Source organism: Haliotis rufescens, unplaced genomic scaffold (assembly GCF_023055435.1).
Source record: "Haliotis rufescens isolate VD_foot unplaced genomic scaffold, xgHalRufe1.0.p SCAF_19, whole genome shotgun sequence".
Taxonomy (NCBI): Eukaryota; Metazoa; Mollusca; class Gastropoda; order Lepetellida; family Haliotidae; genus Haliotis; species Haliotis rufescens.
The window spans coordinates 22,504,635-22,531,168 of NW_025963879.1; the positions used below are offsets into that span (position 1 = coordinate 22,504,635).

The following is a 26,534-nucleotide window of genomic DNA, read 5'->3' on the forward strand; positions in this document are numbered from 1 at the left end:
CAGAATTATAAATGACATTATATGATAAAGAGGTTATCACATTTGTGTGTTTGGGGATGGTAAATATCCTGTATTAGGAATAAACTCTATGTATATTCCTAATGCAGGATATTTACCTCTATTTATACACTATGTAGATAATACTATTAAATGACACCACACCAATCATAAAATTATGACCCCACTTTCCTCATCGTCCGCACCATGGCGATCTCCTGACAACTGGTTCTCATCATGCCGAATTTTGATTTATATTGACAGGATCCTAGGTTTTTGTGTGTCAAAAAAATACGGAAACCAATTTCATGTAATTGTCTCAGTGTCCTCAAGTATCCCACATACACTTCAGCCGGAGGCTCGTAAATGTATTCAGTTTCTATGATCCAGCTGTGGAGCTCCAGATCCAGGGTGGCGACGTCATCCAGGAAGCCGCTCGCAATGGCTTGTGGGAGAACTTTCCATTCCCAGTGTTCGATGTCCATCTTTAAGACATCAACACGTCGCTGAAAGAAAAACAAAACATGCACACATACATGTATGCATACATTATGGATATAAGCGATGTTCAAAGAAACAATATAGATACTAAGGATTGGATTAATCAATTTAGAAACTTGCTTTTATGTACCGAGATTCGAAGTCAGTTCCACTATGATCCCACGATACCAGATAGTGACGCTCAAAATTATCCAAATCGAGAACTTACAAAGAAAACTTACAAATATTTGACTCTCCAATATCTAGGGATGAGATTCTAGATAGCATAAACAATCTTAAATTTAACAAGGCAATCGTTATAGATCATACTATCCCTGATTTGTTTAAGTATTCGGCAGATTTATTCCTACTATATCTGGATCTAGTATTTAACACAATTTCTGAAACTTTCCAGCATCCTGGTCGATTGACATCAATTGCTTTCCAAATACACAAACAAGGTGATATAAATAATGCAAACAACTACAGAGGTATTGCTCTCCTTAGAATATTCAGTGAAATATTTACCTCCAGTATAAACAAAGATTACTTTTCTCGGCTGATACTGTGGATGAACATTGCGAGACACAAGCAGGCTTTAGAGAAGGTTACAGAACTATCGTTACCATCTTTATACTGCAAACTATTGAAGACATATTTAAAGACAAACGGTGGAAAATGGTATGCCCTTTTCGAAGACTTTGCAAAAGCCTCCCTGTTCAGCGAAATAAGTTATGGGGTCTCCTTAGTACTCATAGCGTAAGTTGTACCATGTGTAAACGTTTATGTAATATATATGAGAATGTAACGGTACGTGTCCAACCTAACTCAGAAACTGTCAACAGCCAACTCGGGAGTAAGACAAGGTTGTATTTTAAGTCCCTCTATTTTCTCTTTCCCCATGATCGAACCAGCCACTCAGACTCAGAACAACTGTACAATCGGGATTCAATTACACCCGGATATCGTACAATTATTTTTGCTATTGTTTGCGGACGACACTATTTTGCACTCCAATAAAAAATGATCTGCAGAATCAAATTCATGAATTAGAAAGTTATTGCGAAGAATATAAGTTAACTGTAAATAGAGATAAGACAAAAATAATTGTTTTCAAGAATGTTGAAACGCGTAATGCAGGTGAAAAGTGAAAACCCAGAAACTAATACGTCTTACAAATACACAGGTGTATACCATCTTTCCAGGATCCTGTATGTTAAACAAGCATCTGTTGTAACAAAAAATGTTTTAATAGCTAGATTTAGGAAGGAAGAGAATATATGGAGAATATCTTCCTCATGTGAATCACCTATATTTAGGAATATAAATATAAAATTATTCTTTCCCCCAGGTATCTTAAGATAAATCAGATACTGCTTTACGGGTCAGAGATTTTGGGGCTAAATCATTTGAAGAAATAGAAAAAAAATACTCTATGCCTGGAAGACATATCTCGGTGGAAAGGTTAATACACCAAGTGGTATGGTCTGTGGAGAATGTGGTAGGTTCCCAATGCCTATATTCATTCACATATAATGGTTGAAATTACTAAATATTCCATCACATAGATTCCCTAAGAAATGGTATTATATGATGCTACTTTAGGATAACCATGGAAACAGAAAGTGGGTAACTTGTGAAATTATTGTACAGCAATGGCTCTGGGTATGTTTGGTGTGGACAACATGTAAAATGACCAGCTGAATGTATGAAATCCTTAACACCGAGGTTAAAAGATGTATACTTGAAGAAATAGTGTCACCATGTGGCTTTATCAAGCAAATGTCTCTATCACAAAATTCTGAAACCAGACATTTACAAGGAATATTACTTATGTGATTTCAACGAAAAGAAACTTCATGTTGTTTCAGCGAGATTCCTAAGCTCATCGCACGAGCAGTTGGTTTTTTTAAACTGGACGACGCACACATTGTTTGATAGGCATTACTAAGAAGTAGACGGATAAAATATTAAACGTGTGTCGCCCAAAGTAGAGACAATTATGGATAACAAGTTCTTTATTTACTGTACAATGTCTCAACTTTGGGCGACGAACTTTTAATATTTTTTTAATTTGAAGTTTACACGATGTATGGCTTTTCCATTGGAAGAAGGCCGGTCACACAACCGCGAAACTGACGTTGATGAGGGTATGAACGACACAAATGACGTTATATCATAACAAAACTCGCATACTCATCAGAATGTATTGTATTATGAACCAATGATCTGTGACCTCCTCACGACGGCAATGAAAGTCTTGACAAACGTTGATTGAAATGGACGCTTTCAATTATGACAAGCTGTATCACTGTAAATGTAGTTGTATTTAAGCTAAAAAGATTTTTTTGTCGGTCAAAAAATACATTTTATTCTCTTAAAGGAAGAACCGTAAAAATGTATTTTCTAAATACCACAAAACTGACAAAATATATTTTGATAATAGGTGGAGTTACTTCCCCTACTCCCCTCTCACCGCCAATCCCTCAGAATATCAACAAACTTAGGTCCCTTACCATACACAAGGGTCAGCAAAAACATTAACACCGTTAAATTGCCAGTTTTAAGTAGAGAGTTGACTCACCTTTGCGTGGCCAAGCTCCTGTTTGATTGCTCCCAATGTACGCATCTCCCATCCCGTCTTGTTGGGTGGGATATGAACATTAACATCCGACAATCCTATGTTATGGAAATATACTTGCTCACTCCGCTTGTAGCTCTTTTGATTCATGCTGAAATGTGAACGAGTGAAACTGTGACGCACAAAGCAGTCGTACTGACGTCATGCTGGAAATCGAACCAACCGATCGTGATTTTTCGTAAGCTTACATTGAAAATAGCACGAAGAAACAAAACAGTTATATACCTCGGATCAAATGAATGAACTTCGCATCCGTACTGCCTCGCAATCTCGTCGTCAAAAGTGAAGTCATTGTTTATCCTGAAAGATAACGAACACACCATATATATGTATCAATAGTTGACGTGGCTCTATCTTGAAAATCAACACCTCTATTAAAAGTGAATCAAGTGAAATACTGGGATCCAGTGAAACGTGCCTCTCTGTCTATTCCGCTCTAAATGTCATTGAAGAACCTGAACTACAGTCTCACGTTCCTTTACTGTAATGCTATAGCCCTAAATAAACCAAGTCTAGGTTCATTGTAAAGGAAGTTGCTTGTTTCTATCAACATTATATATTTTCAGAGACTAAACCTGAACCTGCCTGACAAGTTGGATTTACTGGGAGGCAAATCTTGACACGTCAAGATTTATTCCTGTCATTTCTGATATAGAAAATGGATTTTAGGATGTTACAGTTGGTTGTGGATTGGGGTTTTAACGTCGTCTTGAAAAGTGTAATAATAATAATGTATTTACCCGACAGAGTAGACAAGACACTTGCTGGAGGGACTGAATAGTAATGTGAAGTGTTTACCCGACAGAGTAGAATAGACACTTGCTGGAGGGACTGTATAGCAATGTGAAGTGTTTACCTGACAGAGTAGATTAGACACTTGCTGGAGGGGCTATATAGTAATGTGAAGTGTTTACCCGACAGAGTACACTAGACACTTGCTGAGGGACTGTATAGTAATGTGAAGTGTTTACCCGACAGAGTAGAATAGACACTTGCTGAGGGACTGTATGGTAATGTGAAGTGTTTACCCGACAGAGTAGACTAGACACTTGCTGGAGGGACTGTATAGTAATGTGAAGTGTTTACCCGACAGAGTAGACAAGACACTTGTCGGAGGGACTGTATAGTAATGTGAAGTGTTTACCCGACAGAGTAGACAAGACACTTGTCGGATGGACTGTATAGTAATGTGAAGTGTTTACCCGACAGAGTAGACAAGACAATTGTCGGAGGGACTGTATTGCCGATCGTTGCACACTTCCCATCCACCGTCACTCAGGTGACCCAGGCGGTTGATGTTTTTACACAACACACCAACATTGTCCACAAACCTGCAGTAAAAATAAAATATATTTGTTTTTCTAGCTGGAAAATATCAACCACCCCCTGTGAAACAGACAGGTGAGAGAGGAAGGTTACCTGTGATATAGACAGGTGAGAGAATAGGGTTACATGTGATATAGACAGGTGAGAGAGTAGGGTTACCTGTGATATATACAGGTCAGAGAGGAACGTTACCTATTTTATAGACAGGTGAGAGAGGAAGGTTACTTGTGATAAAGACAGGTGAGAGAGGAAGGTTACCTGTGATATAGACAGGTGAGAGAGGAGGGTTACCTGTGATATAGACAGGTGAGAGAGGAGGGTTACCTGTGATATAGACAGGTGAGAGAGGAGGGTTACCTATGATATAGACAGGTGAGAGAGGAAGGTTACCTGTGATATAGACAGGTGAGAGAGGAAGGTTACCTGTGATATAGACAGGTGAGAGAGGAAGGTTACCTGTGATATAGACAGGTGAGAGAGGAAGGTTACTTGTGATAAAGACAGGTGAGAGAGGAAGGTTACCTGTGATATAGACAGGTGAGAGAGGAGGGTTACCTGTGATAAAGACAGGTGAGAGAATAGGGTTACCTGTGATATAGACAGGTGAGAGAGGAGGGTTACCTATGATATAGACAGGTGAGAGAGGAAGGTTACCTGTGATATAGACAGGTGAGAGAGGAAGGTTACCTGTGATATAGACAGGGAGAGAGGAAGGTTACCTGTGATATAGACAGGTGAGAGAGGAAGGTTACCTGTGATATAGACAGGTGAGAGAGGAAGGTTACTTGTGATATAGACAGGTGAGAGAGGAGGGTTACCTGTGATACAGACAGGTGAGAGAGGAGGGTTACCTGTGATATAGACAGCTGAGAGAGGAAGGTTACCTGTGATATAGACAGGTGAGAGAGGAAGGTTACTTGTGATAAAGACAGGTGAGAGAGGAGGGTTACCTGTGATATAGGCAGGTGAGAGAGGAGGGTTACCTGTAATATAGACATGTGAGAGAGGAGGGTTACCTGTACTATAGACAGGTGAGAGAGGAGGGTTACCTGTGATATAGACAGGTGAGAGATAAAGGATACAGTCAAATGACGGGGAATATTTACCCGTGATACAGACACGTTATTTGTTTGTGTGTTAAATTCTTTAGAATGGCATCCGGTGGTATTTCGATAAGTCCATCGTTGTTTATAAATCCGTTCAAGCAGTCTTGTTCAAGAAAAATCTTGTTTGGTTCTCGCTGAAGAGAAAAGAAATAAACTTTAAAAACACAAATAATCCTTGCATATGTAAAGCGTAATATTGTTAATGAATTGTTTATAAAATTTACCACTTTAAATCTCAATGAACGACTGTACAGAAATGTGTTGTTGACAAAGTAAATGTATACACTCATGTTTGACGATGATATATTTGATACCGGTAACATAGGGTATTTCATGCACCATATCAATGCGTATCTCACAAAGGATTGAGTGTGAGAGTGAGTATGGTTTTACGCCGCTTTTAGCAATATTCCAGCAATATTACGGCGGGGGACACCAAAATTGGACTTCACACATTGTACCCATGTCGGGAATCTCGCAATTGGGATACGATGACATGCATCAACCAAGTCAGCGAGCCTGATCACCCGATCCCGTTAGTCGCCTTTTACGACCAGCAAGGGTTCGTGAAGACCTATTCTTACCCGGATCTTCACGGGTCAAGGAACATAATCAGGGTTGGGACCTACGACAATGTGATCCTGCCACGTTTAAGGGAAAACCCGCACATCGATCCCCGACATTTCACAAAGAATATATATTTAATAAAAATAACTCACCCCAACCCATTCTTATCCCTTTCTCAGCTCCAGCAGCCCATATTCAACACCATTTCAGCTCGTGGAGTTCAGATATTTCAAGGTTTCTTCATACTCAAGGGTTCTTTGAAAGAATTATTTTTATATAACCTTATACATAGCTCTATTTCGGGAACTGTATGTTAGCCTAGTGTTGTGATACTTGTCTTACCTGATAGGTGAGGGTATTTCCAGCAGGGGGCAGGCCTTGAACAATCTTTCCAACTTTTTCGTCCCATGTTTGAGTTGACTGATGGGAGGATTCAGACTTTTTCCAGACAATAACAGCTAGACAGGTTCCAATTAGAAGAAAAACAACCATCCAACTTCTACGTCTAAAATAGAAAAGAAAATTTGTTTTTTTTGCTATTGTTAAATCAGCATTTAACAAAACACAGTTATATGACAGTGACCTGTAAATCGAGTCTGGACCAAACAATGCAGTGATTGATATAGCGACACATACATACATACACACATGCGGACGGACGGACGGACAGAATATCAAGCAGTACAAAACACTCACACGCAAGCAGTCACACACTCAGACCCTACCACACCAACACCAGCGGTACGCCACAGACAGACACAACACAGAGAGACACACACAGAAACCTCCCATCACTAGCAGGAAGCCAAACTCACATACAGACACTGGAATACACAAACATGCACACACAAGCATGCATACACAGACCCTCCTCCCCCCTCACACACACACACACACACACACACACACACACACACACACACACACACACACACACACACACACACACACACACACACACACACACACACACACACACACACACACCGGCACACACACCGGCACACACACCGGCACACACACCGGCACACACACCGGCACACAAACGCCAACACTAGCAGTACGACACACACACACACACACACACACACACACACACACACACACACACACACACACACACACACACACAAAAGGTGGCTGGCAGTTTGAAATCAGCCAACCATGTTCTTGCAAAGTGTGTTAAGGGGGTTGTTTACCAGGTTATTAAAGCTGAAATTTTGAAGGCTTATGGATTGGTTCCTGGTTCGGTGGGGATTGTAGAAACTCTACTCGTTAAAGGTGCCGACTTGATTTGTCAGGGGGGAGATGATTGGCTGATCCTGTTGTTTGTTTTGAGACTAGCACTCCGGAAAGTACTGAAAATCTTGAAAAGGAAATTCCAGGTATTTGTGATGTTACTCGTGCTTTGGCTAAGCAAAGTTCTTCTGAGAATGATTCCAGTTATGATTTGGCAGGCACCTTTATGGATCATTCTCTTGCCTTGTCTAAAACATCCAGTTCTGGATTGGGAGCAGTTAGTTAAGCTGCAGGAGGAAGACCCAGAACTTTAGAAGAAGTTGACAAGTTTCCAGTTTGCTATTACTTCAAGGATTGCGTTGTGATGAGGAAGTGGAGGCTGCCAGATGTATATCAACAACAAATGTATCACAAAATTAACCAGGTTTAAAAATCAATACAAATTACTGCACAGCAATTACAATGGCAGTACACAAGCGGTAGTTTTCGGTGGCAGTATAAAATGTGAGAGCAGTGGAAATGACAATGACAAGGGTGAGTAGGTGAGTGAGTATGGTTTTACGCCGCTTTTAGCAATATTCCAGCAATATCACTGCGGGGGACACCAGAAATGGGCTTCACACATTGTCCCAATTTAGACAATGACAAGAATCACAATCACCTCGTCGCAACAGTCTTTAAGCTTCCGAGAAAGTCCTTGGCTGAACACCAGGGTAAAAAGTGATCTTCACAAGATAGCTGGTCTTGACGTAATGTGAGACAAAATGTTAGATGAGACAGGGACGTGCCCACTATACTTATGTAGTCTAACCAGCCCCCAGCACATGTACAGCACAGAATATTCCACATATTTCTGAAAAGCTTGACATCCATCCATGCTGTCAAGGAAGTTTACAGATAGTTTAAGCATCTAAATATAATAATTTCCTAACCACTGCTTACATTAAATAGAACTACATTCCTGACCCTAATCATTGTTCAAATGCAATGCAATGACCAAATACTGAATCTCAACAGAAACAATGTAATACAATGTTTAACAGTAAATTACTCTGTGTAACACTCTCCCCCTTCGGAGAAAGAAAGTTTGAACATACAGAGAACTTTCTTTGCTGATAAAAGTACTAAAACCGCTAAAGACTGCAGATAAAAAAAAAGGTACATGTTAATTTTGAAAATATGTTATAAAAATCCAAATCATTTTTGCAGTCAGAACCCAATCAACTCTGGAGAATGCATAAAAAGAGATGTTGTCTTTGCCTTTGATACTCTTGATGTCTAAATATAAGACAGACTCAAGTTCATAAGACGTTGGTTTCTGTTTTTCATTTTATGAAGGTCAGTGGATTTTGATCAGTGTACACTTGAATAGGACACAAAGTATTACCCAAGTACACTTAAAATTCTTACAAAGAGCAAGAGTTTCTTTTTCAAAGGTGGAATCATTTCTGTGATGTTTGTCATTGTCATGATCAAATCCTGATGAATCTTCCTACAAAAGAACAGCTCAAACACCAATGTCACTAGCATCTACTGCCATCCAAGTTTGGTGCTTGGAGAAGAGGAGAATTCATGAGAATGGCTTTAGTTTTCTCAAATGCAGCCTGACAACTGCTGGCCCAAACACATTTCACCATTTTGCCCAGCAAATTAGTGAGAGGGGTTACCACATGTGAGACATATTTACCAAATTTACGGTAGTAACCAGCCATACCAAGAAACCGTATAAGTTCCTTTTTGTTTTGTGGAACTTGGATTATTGAAATAGCTTCCACCTTTGCTTGTACAGGCTGTACCCGACCTTGGCCTGTGACCTTTAAAGTATACATGTGCCAGTGCAAATTCACATGTCACTAATTTTACAGTCAACTTGGCTTCAGTGAGTCTCTCGAAGAAGGCACTGATCCTCTTCAGGTGTTCGTCCCACTCCATGGAATGATTAAAGACATCATCAACGTACAACATATGTAACTACCATCAGGCTTCGACACAAGAGTGCAAGGTGAACTAGTGATAATGATACCAGCAGAAACCATTATTTAAGTTGTTTTTTGAGGTGACGTCAACACGTCATCTTTTGTGTCAACGACGGGGCACTTTTCCGTGTACCAGGTTTATGTTGGTTCTGGGGACACCATATGCCAGCCGCTGTTGTTTCAGTTTTGCTGCTTTGCTCTTGCGATATAGAAGCCAACCCCGGCCCTCCTATTCTTGAAGATGTTCAAAACACTATCCGGGTGCACGAATGGCCCAGTCGTCTAGGGCGCCGCGATTCGCTGTGCAGAGTTGCGTCCCTTGGGCACGCCAGAAACCTATGATTGTGGGTTCGAATCCCGGTTCGCCCCGATTATGTTTCTAGGTTTGTCAGCACCATACCCGTGCTCGTGGGTTTCACCGAAGTCGTAAACGTCTGAGACCTGCATCACTTCGGGCTTTCCTCCCACATTAATCTGACACGCCGCGATATAACTGGAATACTGTTAAAAGCGGCGTTAAACCCAACTCCCTCACTCACTCACTCACTCAAAACACTATCCTCGAAGAGATTCGCAACTGAGCTTCGAACTGTCAAAACAGAGTCAAATTAGTTCAGTCAAGTCGGACGTTCAGACACTATCAGCCAAGTGTGGACAGATTTAAAGTCAACTAGCCACTGTTCAGTCGGACTAGAACACTCTCCAACAGACACACGGTATGATATATGACGAGATAGATACATGATACAGAATAAGATGTCAGATATCGACGATGAACTTGATAGGCTTGGGCGTTCAGGCGTAGAGACAATATTATTTTCTATGGAGTGCATGTAAAGAAACGACCATATTACTTCTAAAACGTGGGAGACATCTGACGTTATCCGTGCTCACCGCCTAGGCATCCAGCGTGACAATCCGAATAAACCACGACCCTTAACAGCGAAACATCGGGAGTCTGATGATAAAGTCGAGACTTTAAGTAGAGGGGAATGTCGAGTAACGAGCAGAGGCCCCGCAGGGGCCGAGGCCCATTATTTTTAAGGAATGGAGAGTTACGAGGATATTCCCCTACTTAAAACTCACCCCTACTTTTACACTTTGACAAAATATTCTGTAGTTGAAAATATTTGAAAAATAAACCAGAACGCTTTGTTGTCTGTATTTATACTGCGTGAGTCGACCTTGCGTTATGCACGGGTGCGCCAAGCTCCGTGGCGAGTTGACATTTACAATGCATGGTACACGGATCTTCATAATTTTGTTGGGTCCTAAACTAGTATTTATCAATCGCTTGCATATTGTTTGAAAATACATGCTGATGGGTATAATTGGAAATATAGAGCCCCGAACAAGCGATATTTATGTTACCTTATTTGTTTTTTCTCGTCTAAGGTTTATCTAACTATCTATAAATATGGACATTGTTGTGGGTATCCTGCTCTAACACAAAATATATACATATTATTTTGAGCTTTAAAGCTTTATTGCAAAATTATGAAAAAATATTTAATAGTTAGTTTCACATCATGCCTTCATCTGCCGCAGTAGCTGAGGTTGACAATTACACGTTTTCAAATCTAACGATGCGGGTTCGAACCCCGCTGGCGACACATGTTTTCGAAAAAAATGAAAATAGTCACTTGTAAATAAATATTTAAAAAAAGTTCCGTCTGTTCCAAGTGGAAATTAATTCAAATGTTCTTTCAAGATAATGTACAGTTGACAAGCAACTCTTCATTCCTGAAAATAATGGAGCGTTCAAACAATGGAATGACGTCACAGATTTGTTTTAACCCTACTTTTTGTTCCATCTTCCCTGTTGATCTCCATGGGTATCCGTTTGTTTCGTTCAAATCCGACCCCTACTCTCCCAATAATTTTCCAGAATTGACCTTGGTCTTCACTGCACAAGAATTCCAGGTATCTGAGCGCATCGTTTCTGTATCGACGTTTAGCATGCTGCACGGACCTAGCAAAGTCTTGTCTATATGATAAGTATGCACCCTTGCATTTCCTTTTATCTACACCAGAGGCTTTTCTCTGTGTTTTCTCTGCTTTACTCATCAAGTTCCAGCTGCAGGTACTCTGGCACAGCGGATTACTCCACGCAAATGGATGAGAGCAGTGATCTCTTGGACTCCCTGCTTCAGGATTATACCAACGTAGATCTCTTAGGCCACCTGTACAACCAAAATGGCAGAGGCAATGAACATTATGATGTTCAAGAAAATGCCTGAAGAAAAGTTGAAAGAAATCTAGACTAAGCTTAAATCACAAGAATGGTCAAATGACATAAAGAGGCAGAAACTCCAAGCTCCTGTCCTCAGGGCAGCTGTGCCATTGCTACACCTGCCAGTGACCTGCTAATGGTAAAGAACAAGAGGAAACAGGCCACTGATGCCATTAGTCTGGTCGCTCACGTGAACGCAGAGCTAAACTATCACCGTCGAGGAATGATCAGGCCACATCTCAATAAGCAATTCCAGCGGTTGTGTTCAGACTCTATGTCTACCCTGCTGTTAGTAGACAACTTGGCGGAAGCGATCAAGTCAGTGAGTACGACCCACAGATTGGCTCAACAATTACCTACAGTCAGCAGCGCCCGACGCCCTACCACAAGTTGTTTACTGACTCCCCCTTATGCAGCCAGCCGTATCCATGCAACCCGATGAGCGGAACCAATTTTTAGAAAGAAATGCGAAGGGGGAGGCACTAGCTGGTACCCCAAGAGAGCATTCAGCATACCAAACAATGTATTTATTGTGGGTAGACTACGATTTCATGTTCAGAGCTGGCAAGAACTATCTTCAGACCCGTTTATCTTGCAGACGGTAACTGGTTCTTACATAGACTTTTCTTCGTTGCCCATCCAGTCACATATTCCCAAAGAAATTTGCTTCTCAACCCAAGAACATTTCATCATAGGTGGGAGTTATCGTTCCTTCACGTCGTGAAGATGATGACTACATATCTACAATCTTCATACTAATATCTGGCTTCTTCTCGACTGTCTGACACTGGCCGCTAGGGCTCATTAGCTGCCGTGAGTCGATTTACTCACTAACGCATCTGAGCGTGACAAGAGACTGGGCTACCGTTTGCAAGGAAGAAGAAGAAGAAGAAGAAGAAGAGGAAGAGGGAAGAAGTAGTAAAAGATGTTATTTCTCACGAATCCCCGTGGTGACATAAAGAAGTTGACAAGAGAGACATACATGTATATACAAAGAAATGAGACAATTATTAGTGGAGCATACGCAGTCCACATTTTACATGATGAGCTAGTCGTAAGAGAAGAGTGAGTGAGTGAGTTGGGTTTAACGCCGCTTTTAACATTATTCCAGTTATATCACGGCGTTAGGTTTATAAGAACAAGTCATAAGTGAAACAATTTTTTCACTATTTGGATATTTACAATGATATAATTGGAGATATTTATTTCTTAAATGGTCCAATTCATGGCATTCTAGTATAAAATTGAATTCGTCACCGATTTTAATTTTACAGAGAGAGCAAAGCCTATCTTCATTATTGAGGTTATACCATCTACCAGTTTTAATTGAGAGTCGGTGGTTGGTTCTGATTTAAGTAAGTCAAATGCCTAAATTATGAGGTAAATACAATAAGTCGTCTTCTACTTAGAGGATATCTTCATGCAAATTATAATAGTGTCCTTTTGAGGAATTAACTTTACTTCTCCTCCAGCTTTGTAAACATTGATCTATAAGGACAGTTTGGACGTTAGCCTTTATCAATTGTACATTGCAAAATTCCCGAGACAGCTAAATGTGATTCAGACCTGTACTTTGTAAAATACGTTGGATTTCACTTAAACTCTGAGTGGGCAGTTTGGAGTTTCAACATAAGGTTGTACATTATACTTGATAATTTACTCCAATATGACACCAATCTTAATTTAATGTTTAATGAGTATCTCCCTCATTCCCTGTACACCATGAAATCAGGCGTATTTTGCTTAACCTTCAAAATATATTTACAATATCTTAAATGAACACGTTCCAGTATAACAGTATTTCCGAGCCCCAGACTTCAGAACCATACAACAGTATAGGTTGAACAAGATAGTCGAACAGATTAAGTTGACAGTCAATTGGTACTTCTAATACTCGTATTTTTCTAAAAATAGCAAACATTGCTCTATAAGATTGGTCAGATAACCGTTTAATGTCTTTACAAAATCGACCGTTACTTGAAAATAAAATACCCAGAAAGACATTGTTTTTCAATAAGGAGAATCGTATTTTAAAGTCTAAATGCACAGGCAATTTTAAAAGATCGTTTAGCAAAAGCTACATTTTTTGTTTTAGCAGTGTTCACCTTGAGTTCTCAGTGATTATAATAATTTTCAAATATATTTATACATAATTTCAGGTCGACAGGTGTATCAGACATTTTCATCCGCGTAAAGAATTACCAATAGCTTATTAAACTTCCAATTTCTTTTAGAACAGAAACATTGACTTTTTCAAGACCCATAACGTCATTTTCTGACAAAAATAACTCAACGTCATTTAGATAAAGGGCAAAGAGAAATGGCGATACGTTTTCGCCTTGCCTGACTCCAATGTTACAAGGAAAGAATTCAGTGACACTACCATTATGAGAAACACATGATTTTCTGTGTTTGTACATTTACCAGTGATATTACTTTGAATCATTTTGTACCATAGGCCAAACCGTAAAGAAGGCCTGACAAAATAACTCAACGTCATTTAGATAAAGGGCAAAGAGAAATGGCGATACGTTTTCGCCTTGCCTGACTCCAATGTTACAAGGAAAGAATTCAGTGACACTGCCATTATGAGAAACACATGATTTTCTGTGTTTGTACATTTACCAGTGATATTACTTTGAATCATTTTGTACCATAGGCCAAACCGTAATGAAGGCCTTACTTAAATCAACCAAAACACAATACAGCCTCTTGTATTGGTTGAACTAAACATCTACGAGTGCTTTTAAAAAATATATATTATCAGCAGCTGAATAGTTTTTCCTGAACCCGGCTTTGCCAATTAGGTCAACATGGTCAGTGTAAGCTTGTAGTCGGTCATTCCAAATGGAGGTGAAAACTTTACTCAAGCAACTTATAATTGATATGCCCCTATTGCTATCTGGGTCCCCAGGATCGCCCTTGTTTTTGTAAATGGGTTTAATCATGCCAACAAGCAAGGTTTCAGGTGAAACACCACTGTCAAAGATTAAGTTAAACGATAAACAGGCAACATGAGGTGAATAGAAGCTTTGATATTCTCATTACATCAAATCCACAAGCTTTGTTAGTTGTTTTCGTCACGAATAATTGCACAATCGACTCATCATTAGGTAACAAGTCACCCTGGACAAACTTATTATCGCAATCGTCAGCTTGTCCCTCATTTAGGTCTCCAAAATGAGCGAATAACTTATCTTTATATATTTCATCCTATATATTACTATTAAGAATGATTTTAATACATTCCAAAAATATTTTTTAGCTTTATCTTGTGCAGTACGCAACCTTTCAACACAATTTAGTCCAAAAGAGTTGAAGGATTGGGTTTTTTTTTTAAATCTGTGAGTTTTACTGGCTTTCAGAAAATTAGATTGATTTTCGTGAGATTTATTACGCCCAAAAGTACGCTTAGACTTGTGATAATTACGTCCCATAGCTCTACACTCTAAATTAAACCAGGTTTTGTGCTTACTTCTATTACATTTCGGTTTAAAATTGGCTTTTCTACTTCCAAAGGTGTTTTCCGCTGCGTTCACTAGGATGTTACTTGTTCCTGTACATAGTGAGGCAGACACACAAAGAGACATGTTTTATTGCATTTCAGGCCACATGACCAAAGTACAAATAGTATTACAAATACTTAAAGAGTTACCACTACTCTCATATTGACTTATATTATGCATTTAAATATGAATGAGGTTTATCAAATGAAAATCCATTTGAGAAACTTAGTAAATGGAACTAAAATATTAATATCTTTTGAGGTACACAAACTTTTAAGTGGTAGTAATGGTTTTTGCTTAATCTTGGTAGTAAATCCTTACGCTTATCTTCATAGAACATGTCTACATATACAACATGTGCTTTATCTTCAACTGATCCACAATGTTTACAAAAACTCTTAGGATCACCTTACAGCAATATTCTTTTTCGGTAATATTGTATACCCAAATTATTACATCCAGATCTGGATATAGTTCACAATCTAACAAAGATTTTTGCGCGTTTTGTAAAATGACAATGCAGGGGAATCTTAAGACGAGTAGCATTCTTTAAATTGGTTTAAAAATAATTCGGTATCTCCAACATTTAGAGAGATCCATACTATACCATAGCCATATATAAATAACAAATCTCGTACATGTGTTGCCCAATTTGGACGTTTTCTATCGATAATAGATAGTAGTGATAAATAACATTGATATGGATACCTATCTACACTCATTTGCAATAATCGTATCCAGTATTTGATACATTTAACACTATAAACATTATAGGAGGAACTCGCTCACACTCTCCATAGGCAACAGCATTAAGTGATCTATAACCAATATGTAGCATACATTTACAAAATTCTCTATGAACAATATCTATACTTTCAATTCTACCAAAATTGGTACAATTTTTTTTATCAAACAAATAAAAAGATTCATTCAGAGACAATTCAAAACGCCGAATAAAAGATTTTAAAAGCCACAAGGCCTGATTAGCTTGTTCCAAAAAGGTTTTACATGATGTCGTCCATACAAGTTTAGGAGTTATCATAAGACCTAGATATTTATACATATTGACAGTTTCCATTCGCATACCATCATAATACCATTTTTCAGTTTTAGATAATCTTCCACCCATCTTAAATACAATTATTTTACTTTTTTTCAACATTTATTTCCATACCCCATTTCTGGGAGTAGGGCTGTAGAGCATCCAGACGCCTCTGCGATTTTATAACACTAACGGCAATTGGTAGAAGATGCAAGCAGGAAAGTTTCTGACACAAAAATACCATCGGTAAACTTTTTTTCTAAACTAACAACTAATTCATTGATAAATATAGAAAACAACAATGGGCTAGGTGTGCAACCTTGTCTAACACCACCTTTAAAATATGGACTTAGTTTGGTACAATAATTAAAAGTTACAGTTGCGTTAACGTGTTTATACATACTTTTCAAAACACTAAAAAAGATTTACCATTTTTTCTAGAAATATATTTTTGAATTATAGATTGGAGAATGAAATTTCTATCGATTGTTTATCGGTCTTTCTTGAATCCTCCCTGATATTCACCAATGAGTTCATGCACGTCAAGATAGAACTCAAGTCTTTTGTTTGGGATATATGCAAATATTTTACAAACAACATTCAACAGAGAAATACCCCGATAAATATTCGGATCATTTTAAGGGCCTTTCTTATACAAAGGTAATATAATAGCAGTGCTCCATGATTCTGGATAGTATCCGGAACGCAGAACTTTGTTAAACAATTTTACCAGGTAAGGCGTTGTAAGTTCTTCTGCAAAATTAAAGAATTCTGAAGGTATGCCATCATCACCGGTTGATGTATCATTTTTTAGATGACTAATGGCATTCACTACATCTTGTTCGGTGAAATCATCGGATAGTAAGCCATCCTGAGAAAGACATTTATCACAAAGAGAATCATCATGATTGCTTAAATAGTCTTGTATGTGTTTGGAGAAGTCCTCATCTGCAGATACAGTTGGGTTAAGAAGTTCCTTAAAATAATCAGCCCATTTTGTAGAAATCGATATTCGGTTCGTGTGATCGCGTCTCAACTAATCTCCAGAATCGAGTACAGTTACTATCACCAGCTGCTTCATGAATATCCACGATGAAACCATGTTTATACTGCTTCTGTTTAAGTTTACAGATTCTCCTAAAGTCCCTTCTAACTTCTTTATATCTTTCATAATTATTAGTGGATAAATTACTTAAGTAGTTTATATTTTCTTCTCTTAAGGTTTTCACATTCGTCGTCGAACCACTCAGGTTGTTTGCATTTAGTTATGTTATAACATCTTTGCAGCATACAGTCACCACACGATTGTAATATAAATTGTAATGTTTCCACAGATTTTTCAATGTCAATATCTAACTCGCTCAAAAAACGATCGAAAAGTTCTTGCGTGGCCGAATACTTTAGATTATTTATAAAACAGTCACTCTTGCTACTATTCCATTTGAAACTATTTCTATTTACACCGCCACCAGTCTCCTTAGAATCTGTTGGGTTTCAAAAATGTTAATTAAGGGTGCACATAACGGCAAGTGATCAGACTCTGTGCGAGAGATTACAATAAAGCCTTGCACGTTTCCAAAAAGGGAAGCCAATACTGCAGTATAGTCTGGGGTACTAAAACCTGATGGTCCTACATATGAAAAGTCTCATTTATCAGAAAATCTTCCGTTTAACAGATAAACACTAAATGATTTACACAAATCTAAAAGTTCTTTTCCATAATTGTTGACAACTGAATCTTTGTTTTTGCGGTCTGGATATAATGGGTGTGCATCAACCTTGTCATGCACCACCTCATCAAGAGGAAGATAGTCAGAGTTGTCAAAATATATAAAATCAGCCTCAACGCTTGTCCGACAATTCAGGTCTCCACAAAAGGATAAATTCACTGTTTGGATATTATTATATTCATCTTTCAAAATAGCTATTTCATTTTCAATAATTTCTATGCCATCATTCTTGTACTTATTTTCTGGTTTGACATAAAACCATCCTATGATTATTCTTTTACAAACATTAAATGGAACTTCAGAAATGACAAAAACGACATCAGTCCATTCATGATGGATTTGCTGAAATAGTGAGAAAATATTATTTTTCACATAAATGGCGACACCTCCGCTGAATCTACCAGCATCCTTTCCACGTGGACGGAAAGACTGAAAAGAAGAAAAGTTATTAATTATTTGTTTAAATTCATCAAGTGACTTAGCCCATGTTTCTGTTACACAGATAATATCAAAATCACTAAGAAAAACAATAAAGTCTGTATTAGAAAGTTTATTGTGTAAACAGTTTACATTCCAGCACAACAGTCTTGAAATAACTCTCTCCGGCGTAATGCACGTGTTGAGATTGGTGATGTCAATATCAGAATCTCTGTCACGGCCGTGTTGCTACAAATCATTACTGTCAATGGAAGTTTGCGGTTGTTGTCCATCCCTTTTCTTCAAACTCGAGTTAATGTATCTGTTGACTCTTCAATAAAGTACTTTACATTATCAATGACTAGATAATCTTCATTAAGAAACGATGTTTGATCCATCTCCAGAGCGCGCTTCAAAAACGGAATGTAGGTTTCTCCTTGATCTTGTCCTCTGCAACACGACGGTTCTCGAAGCTCTTTGCTGGCTGTGTTCAGAACGTGATCCCTGCCATCTTTAGCAATAAACCTCACCAGAATTGGAAGACTTGTTTTGTTTCTTCTCCAATCTATGGACTGTATCGAACTTGTTTCTATAGCCCACATCTAGCTCTTCGTCGAAATCTGTTTTACTTTATGAACAGTGTCACCATTATCTTCTTTGTCTTCCATGTCTATTCCAAATATAAGTAGGTTGTTTTTCCTAAAGAAAGTTTCACTTCGATCTGGTCTATCGTCAAGTGATGAAACCGTCACAGATTGTTGAGTAATTGTCTTCTTAAGCTCGTTGATTTCTTTTTGGATAGCTTCTAGTTTTGAATTGACATAGTGAGGTTACACAAGTATTTGTATTTTCAACATCAACATTTTCAATATCTTTACACAGATCAACTAAAACGAGTTTGTCAATATTATTCGCAAATGTATCACATAGAGTATTGACAAACTTATTTACACTTGTACGTGGTATCATCCCAGAACTGACACATTTATTCGTATGTACGGGGTTTACAGGGATATATTTCAGTGAAAAGGACACACCACAATGTACATCCGAGAACATAGGGTCGAAATCACTTATATCAAATGTGCCTATAAGGTGAAATGTTTTTACTGAGGCAATACAATTGTCCACTCTACTGGCGTCTTTACAGGTTAATTGCCCGTGTTCCTCATCACAGCCGAGACGGCCATTAAAGTGCTGTGCTAGTTGTAAGACGATTTGTCCGTTGCAGCAGTAGTGAAATATTTTTATTTTCAAGTACTTGAATACTCGAGTATAATATATCACTGTCAATATTGTCTTTCGTCACAAAAAATCATCAATTTGAAGATGAAAAATCATGAAGATTCATAGTTCTTGCATTAAAGTTACGAACAGTTACCCGTTACGAAAATATGGTCTGAATGATAAGAGAAGTTTATAATGTCATCCTCAAATGTAAGAAAGTGGTCAGGTGAGGCGTATCGACTGTTCTCAGGGGGTATGTCCAACATAAACGTCATTATCTACAGGTCTTTTGAGAGCAGACACCATGTTATTGTCAACGCGCATGTTGACGGGGAATTAGCTCTTGAGGGAATAAAGGACAAAATCGACATCACTGTCCCGGAACACTTTATGCACAACATGTAAACAATAAACAACAATTGCACAATGAGCGGAATACCTGCTCTGACAACACAAACACAGCGATGTGCGGACCTTCCAGCTCAGGCATACCTGAGGTGAACTCCAGCTCAACCTCAGGACGTTTCCTACGAGCAGCACATCCTGCTCGAGGTCGTCCTTACACCCATGCTTGGAATACCAAGCTTGACTAACACCATGTACTGGTAACATTTATATAGTAATGAACAACAATGGACAGACAAAGAGACAATGACGTTGCTCTGGACATTGGACATATGGGCGTGATTAACCGACAAAGTTCAGGGGATTATCAATAAAGGCAATACATGCCATACTATAAAAAGCAGTAGTTGAAGGGAAGTGATATGGTAGTCCAGACTGACTGACAGTCAAAATACAATGAAATGTTGGTGAGGATTAACAACGGGGTTAGTCTCCTATAAATAATTACAATTAAGTTATGGCGACATATAGATGTCATGGCTACAGGGTAATTAGCCTTTGGAGTCAAATGTACTTCAGACAATGGTAGTCGTAAATCAGTCGCTATGACATTATTATGTCATTTGATTTGTATAATACATGCACATGTTTCTTTCTGTTATTCATAAAGATAGAGAATCCGGGTATATTTATATCGTCCTCATCACTTATTCTGGTCTCGGTGAATGCCATACTGTAATACTTTGTGCATGAAATCAGGGCTTTAGCAGTCGTGACGTCCACATACATTAAGCGATAACACATTTAACATACAATGTACATACAAGAGATCTGTAAAATGTGAGTGTTCTGTTGACGTACGCCCCGTCTTCCTATAGCTGGGGGCACGGGTGGCCCAGTCGTCTAAGGCGCCGCGATTCGCTGTGCAGAGTTGCGTCCCTTGGGCACGCCAGAAACCTATGATTGTGGGTTCGAATCCCGGTTCGCCCCGATTATGTTTCTAGGTTTGTCAGCACAATACCCATGCTCGTGGGTTTCACCGAAGTGGTAAACGTCTGAGACCTGCAACACTTCGGGCTTTCCTCCCACATTAAGCTGACACGCCGTGATATAACTGGAATACTGTTAAAAGCGGCGTTAAACCCAACTCACTCACTCACTCACTCTTCCTATAGCTACCCGTCCGCGTCGTTCCGCTCTGTTTAGCTCTCAGTTCGTCGACATTATGACGCTTCCTCAGGTTTAGAGTGGGTAACCGGACCATACAGTCTTGATCTGGGTCGCACCAGGCGGAGATCACACTGCCGGCATACACGCCGAACTGCAGTCTGTGTATTGTTAGGGCTTTACAGAACTAAATTGTCAGAACGGCTCCCATGCGGAACTGTGAGAATCAGCCACAGCATAAGGCTGAAAGTAAAGATACTGAGTCACACTGGATCAAGCAGGTGCTTCAGTTGAGTGGCATAGAAATGAATACGTTGACGCCACACAGAACTGGAATGGCGTCGACTAGTGCTGCATTGAGACATTCTGTGCCGCTTCAGACTATACTGAAAACGGACACCATGTTGTTTGATATTTCTAATTTGGATGTTTGATTTGTTCAAACTTGCATATTATTTTAAACTCGCTGTCAGTTTATATTCAGCATTCGGTAGCCACCCTGCTATTTACGGAGATTCAAACGCTTTAAAGTCTGACGCCTGGATCGCACTCGCTATCTCATAAAGTATTCGCTTTCAAGTCGTATACGACCTTCGACCTTCGCGAGCGAGTTGAATGGTCCATGACCATTGGAACGAAATAAAATACACGTAGGTTTGATAAATATGATTATAAAACGAATTTCTTTTTAATTTCTTTCATTCAAAACTGTCTTCGGAAATTAAATAATGCTTGAAAAATAGAGCTGACTTGATGGGAAATGTGGCGTTAGCCAGCTGAGACTGTACATGTGGACACACATTGCACCGACTACAGCATACATGTAGGCTCTTTGTTCAAGCAGGAATATACAGGAAATGATATGCAACATTTCTCGGTGTACTTGTTACACGTTTGGATGTTATCGGTTCTGCATTCTGAGATACAGTGATGTCAGTATCTTCCACAATTAACAATACATGTATATAATAAAATAAAACAAATTTAATCTCTGCTGGAATGTGTGGTGCCATTCATTCGATCGGGTAAGAATCGTAAACGTCTGACCAGACGAATCAACTATTCACACCCGATACAAAAATACAGCCAGATTTTTTGTAACAGTGTTATTACATGACAATTGAAAATTCTTATGAGCACGTACATTAGAGAAAGTGACTACATATACGTCATCCCTATTAATCAAAGCTGTCAATAAACTGAGAAGCATATCTATCGGAGACACTCAAACTAAGGTTAAGTCAACAACATTTATTCAATACTATATTTACTACAAATCAAAATACTATAGTGTTACAGGAATAGTTATATTGCTTCTGTGTGTGAATGCACTTAATATTTGGCATCGCAGTTTTCAGCTTCAGAATGGTTCACACAGGTGGTATATCTGAATTTGAAATGTGTATATGGAAGCACACGCAAAGCATGAAAACACTTACCATTCGTCAATAAAGTCAAACAGTCAAACAAGTTTGTGTTGTCTATGCAATATTCTATCCTTAGGAACCGCCTGTGCACAGACAAGTTGTTTAATACGATAATGTTTTCATTAAAATCTATTTCAATTTGTTTCCACCATTTTTTTACACCTATTTATGCATGTTTATGTTGCTTAATCTTATTGCTCATATCAGTGTTCCAGATCTCGTGTATCATATAACACTTTAATGTTTCTCTTTCCTAAACAAACGTTATAACATTTCAGATCATAAGCATCATCTAAAACACAACAGATGATGCCAAGACACATATTATTTAGTTTTATTGTCTGTGCGAACATAACATCGGTGTTTAAACCTGATGTCTGGTGCATATTTTCACAAACAGGACCGTTAGCTGATATAAGTAATGTAACATCCAGTTGATTTTTCAGTTATCTTACTTAACGTTTTATCAAACAAGAGGACTGTATACGACATACGTCAATAAGTTTTTACAATTAATATTTTGAAAAAGACAGTTAAACGACAGTATTGTATGGTAGCTGTAGCAGACAGATTGACATTGAGTTGCGTGCATCACCAGGTTATTACAATGGCAGTGGCCTTGTAGAATGTACCTATATACTCTAGGATCTATGTGGCCGGTGACGGACGCAATTGACTCTTCTGCCATAAGGAAACAAGGACATTTGTTAAGCCTAATTCGCCCCTCTCCTTGTCATGTCACTCCAACGGGTAACATACTCATTCAAACACAATTGTGTCACCTGTCTTCACACACAAACTTTATCTATAAAACCTGTTGCGTTTAACACGTGTCCTAAATCCATATTACTGAACGTCTTTCTTACCCTACCATTTTTACAACCATCTACAGCGTATCTATCAGCCCAGTTAAATAAAGCGAAAAAATCCAGTAGAAATCTCTGCATAAAGCCGATTGTACAATTCCGACTACATCATGAGCACGTGTTTATAGTGAGGGAGTGAGTTGGGTTTAACGCCGCTCTTAACATTATTCCAGTTATATCACGGCGTGTCAGCTTAATGTGGGAGGAAAGCCCGAAGTGATGCAGGTCTCAGACGTTTACCACTTCGGTGAAACCCACGAGCACGGGTATGGTGCTGACAAACCTAGAAACATAATCGGGGCGAACCAGGATTCGAACCCACAATCATAGGTTTCTGGCGTGCCCAAGGGACGCAACTCTGCACAGCGAATTGCGGCGCCTCAGACGACGTGTTTATAAATCACTATCAACTAGTAATAGTACCAGGTGTTCACTGGTTACATACAGTGTAAGTAAAGAGACGTCTCTAATGCTGTGGCTCTCCCGGCTAGACACCACTGGGACCCTATATTACGTTTACGTGACCTGTAAGTTAATGTGCACTCATGCAATCAATGGCAAGGAGGAATAAATACCGTCCCCAATCTGCACCATTGTGCCCCGGGAAGAGTGAAAGCAGGGTGTGTTAATGCAAACAGATTGTGTCAAAGAAGCATTGAAAATGAAATGTTTTGAAAATATGTACACACCCAAACCCCCGAAAATAGCGGACATATTGTTGAGTGCGGCGTTAAAAACACACACATAAACGTGTAGAGTATGGAAATTCAGATTGTCAATGGCCGTAAATCTTGTAATTTAGCTGGGGCGTTCAAATGTATTAATCGTGCAAGTTTAATAGATTATGGCATTGTATCTTCCAGTTTGTTTGAATCTTAATTTGATTTATTTGTGGGTTCTAGAAGGGAATCAGATCGTGTGTCCGCCATGTGCATTGAAGACGTCGATACATGGAATGGATGAGGCGGTTGATGAAGGCCATAGGCACTTGAGCCTTCACTCTGAGGAGCGCCTGACGCAGTTCAGCTGCAGTTGTCGGCCTTGGTCAGACGTCATTCAGCCGTCTTTGAATCTTGTCCCACTGGTGCTCAATGGGATTTAAATCGGGACTGAGGACAGGCCACTGCATGGTTCTGATGCCATTCTGTTCTGCTGCTGTGGCACTATTGCCTCTCCCTGGACCGATAGTCCGGAAGACCACAGGGCCGACCCTCTATGCAAGACCAATTCCACCCCACACCATGATGCTCGGATGACGTGGTGTGGTGACGTGTTGAGATACAGCTCTCGTCTGAGAAGAGGACTCTTCTTCACTGCTGGTGGCGCCAATGCTGGTGCTGTGTTGCCCACTGAAGACGTTCCCGGCGATGACGTGGTGTCAGAATGGGTCCTCGGTGTGGCCTGTGACAGTGGAGATGTCTGCTCGTCAAACGTCGAAGCACGGTGTCCGCACTAATGTGTCGCTGGTGTCCCCATGGTCTGTCGAGCAGTTTCCGCAGTAGTAACAAAGCGATCTTGAAGATGCTGTCGCACAATCTGACGATCCTGACGTTGGGTGGTGACCCTAGGTCTTCCACTACGTGGTCGGTCATCTGTAATGTTGGTGGTCTGATACCGTTGCTGGAGTCTGTATATGGTCCATACGTGGACTTGAAATGCATTGGCTACTTGCCGGGCGGATTGTCTAGCTGGCAATCGTCCAAGGGCTAGGTGTCGCAGATTATTTCTTGTCAATCTTGGCATGTGGTAGCAATTCAATAACGAATGAATGTTTTCCGAATTGGGTGAATTTTTATAGCGCAAGAAATGGGGGAACGCATGTGCATTTCAATTTGCACGGAACTCACGTGCATCGGGTTACCATGGCCGTTGCCTTGATGCGTTTGGGCGATCAGTTATATTGTCATCTGCTTAGTTTTTTTATCAACAAATTTCATTCTTCCGGACAAGGTAATGTTAAATTTTAGAAATTATGACAAACAATTACGCAGATATTTAAATGACAACTTTTCATGAGTATATAAACAATGTCGATGTGAGGCGTGGGTGAGACTTGAACACTGAACCCGTGTTATATAAGTTGATGAAATGTAGAAGATGAGAGAGTGTATTTGGGTCGACTTAAGTTTCCTGTAGCTGACAATACTGACAAGGATTGTATAGTGTTTGGGCGTAAAATTAAATCTCTGTTAATGTTAATGGCAGGTAATGTTTCGTTTATAACGCTCGAAGTTATTAAATCCAATATGTGTAGATCAGCAAACATTTGATGATAATGTTACTGATTTCATTACGAACCATGCTATTTAAGAATGTGCTCGTTGTTATAAGCCGTTAGTGTTTGTCGCCCTTTTACGGCAAGTTGCTGTAGACATATTCTTCCCCGGAATCTTCACGGGTCCTTCTAGGGGCACATGAGTCTCTATTTGGCTTTGTTGGGCACGAATGCCACTGATAACACAGTTCCTCCTATTTTCCAGTAGTAAATCCCGCAGAGTAAAGGATTTTCGTGAACGACCACTGGCGTTGCACTACCAATACATTCAACACGAATAACATCGCAGCCATTTTATATCATTGTGCCGAGCCAAGCGCGACCAGGACATCGCTATTACATGAACCGACAACGCAACACATATTATGAAACACATATGGCAAATGACGCAGTTAGGAACAATTCTACTTATAATGATACAGAAGAAGTAGTTGACGGAACTGAATATATTCTGTAGCACCTACCTTATAGAAACCATGTCTGTAAACAAGGAAATGGGAGATACGTCACTATCCACGCAGAAAAGAGCCCAAACTGAATCACTGAAGCCCGTAGTGTGTGTGTATGGGATGGGTCTGGGTCTTGGTGGCCAGTTCATCATTCCCTAGACTTACATTTTGGCTCCCTTTTCTTCAGTATAGTCGTCGCTATATAGCTGAAATAATGCCGGTGCCACATTAAATTTTAAATTCTAACCCACTTAGTATAGTAATAGTAATATTACAGTAATGTTTCATTTCAATTACATTGAGTAATCGGCACCGGATTGTCGACAGATTGTCTCCCTTGTGTCCTTCGACATTCTCTGTGTGCAGCCTGACCAAGCTGTTGCAAGTTCTGGAAACTCTGAGGTCGGTTGCGAACCCTTTGACCCAGAACAACCCAAAGATGTTCAATAGGTGACATGTCTGGAGATTTGGCTGTCCAGGGCAATGTTGTGACCCCTCGCTGTCTCAGACAGTCGGTA

At 39.4% G+C, this 26,534-nt stretch overlaps 1 protein-coding gene across 1 annotated transcript; it reads right to left on the bottom strand.

Annotated features, from left to right (window-relative positions):
- Window positions 1-26,148, bottom strand: LOC124135302 (probable methyltransferase-like protein 24). The gene is made up of 7 exons (XM_048399002.1): window positions 26,032-26,148; window positions 6,460-6,622; window positions 5,551-5,684; window positions 4,321-4,449; window positions 3,344-3,418; window positions 3,062-3,209; window positions 1-503 (listed from the first exon to the last, which is right to left on the bottom strand). The coding sequence occupies exons 1-7, from the start codon at window positions 26,043-26,045 to the stop codon at window positions 174-176; spliced, it is 993 nt and encodes a 330-aa protein (XP_048254959.1). The 5' UTR covers window positions 26,046-26,148; the 3' UTR covers window positions 1-173.
- Between the last annotated feature and the right edge of the window lie 386 nt (window positions 26,149-26,534).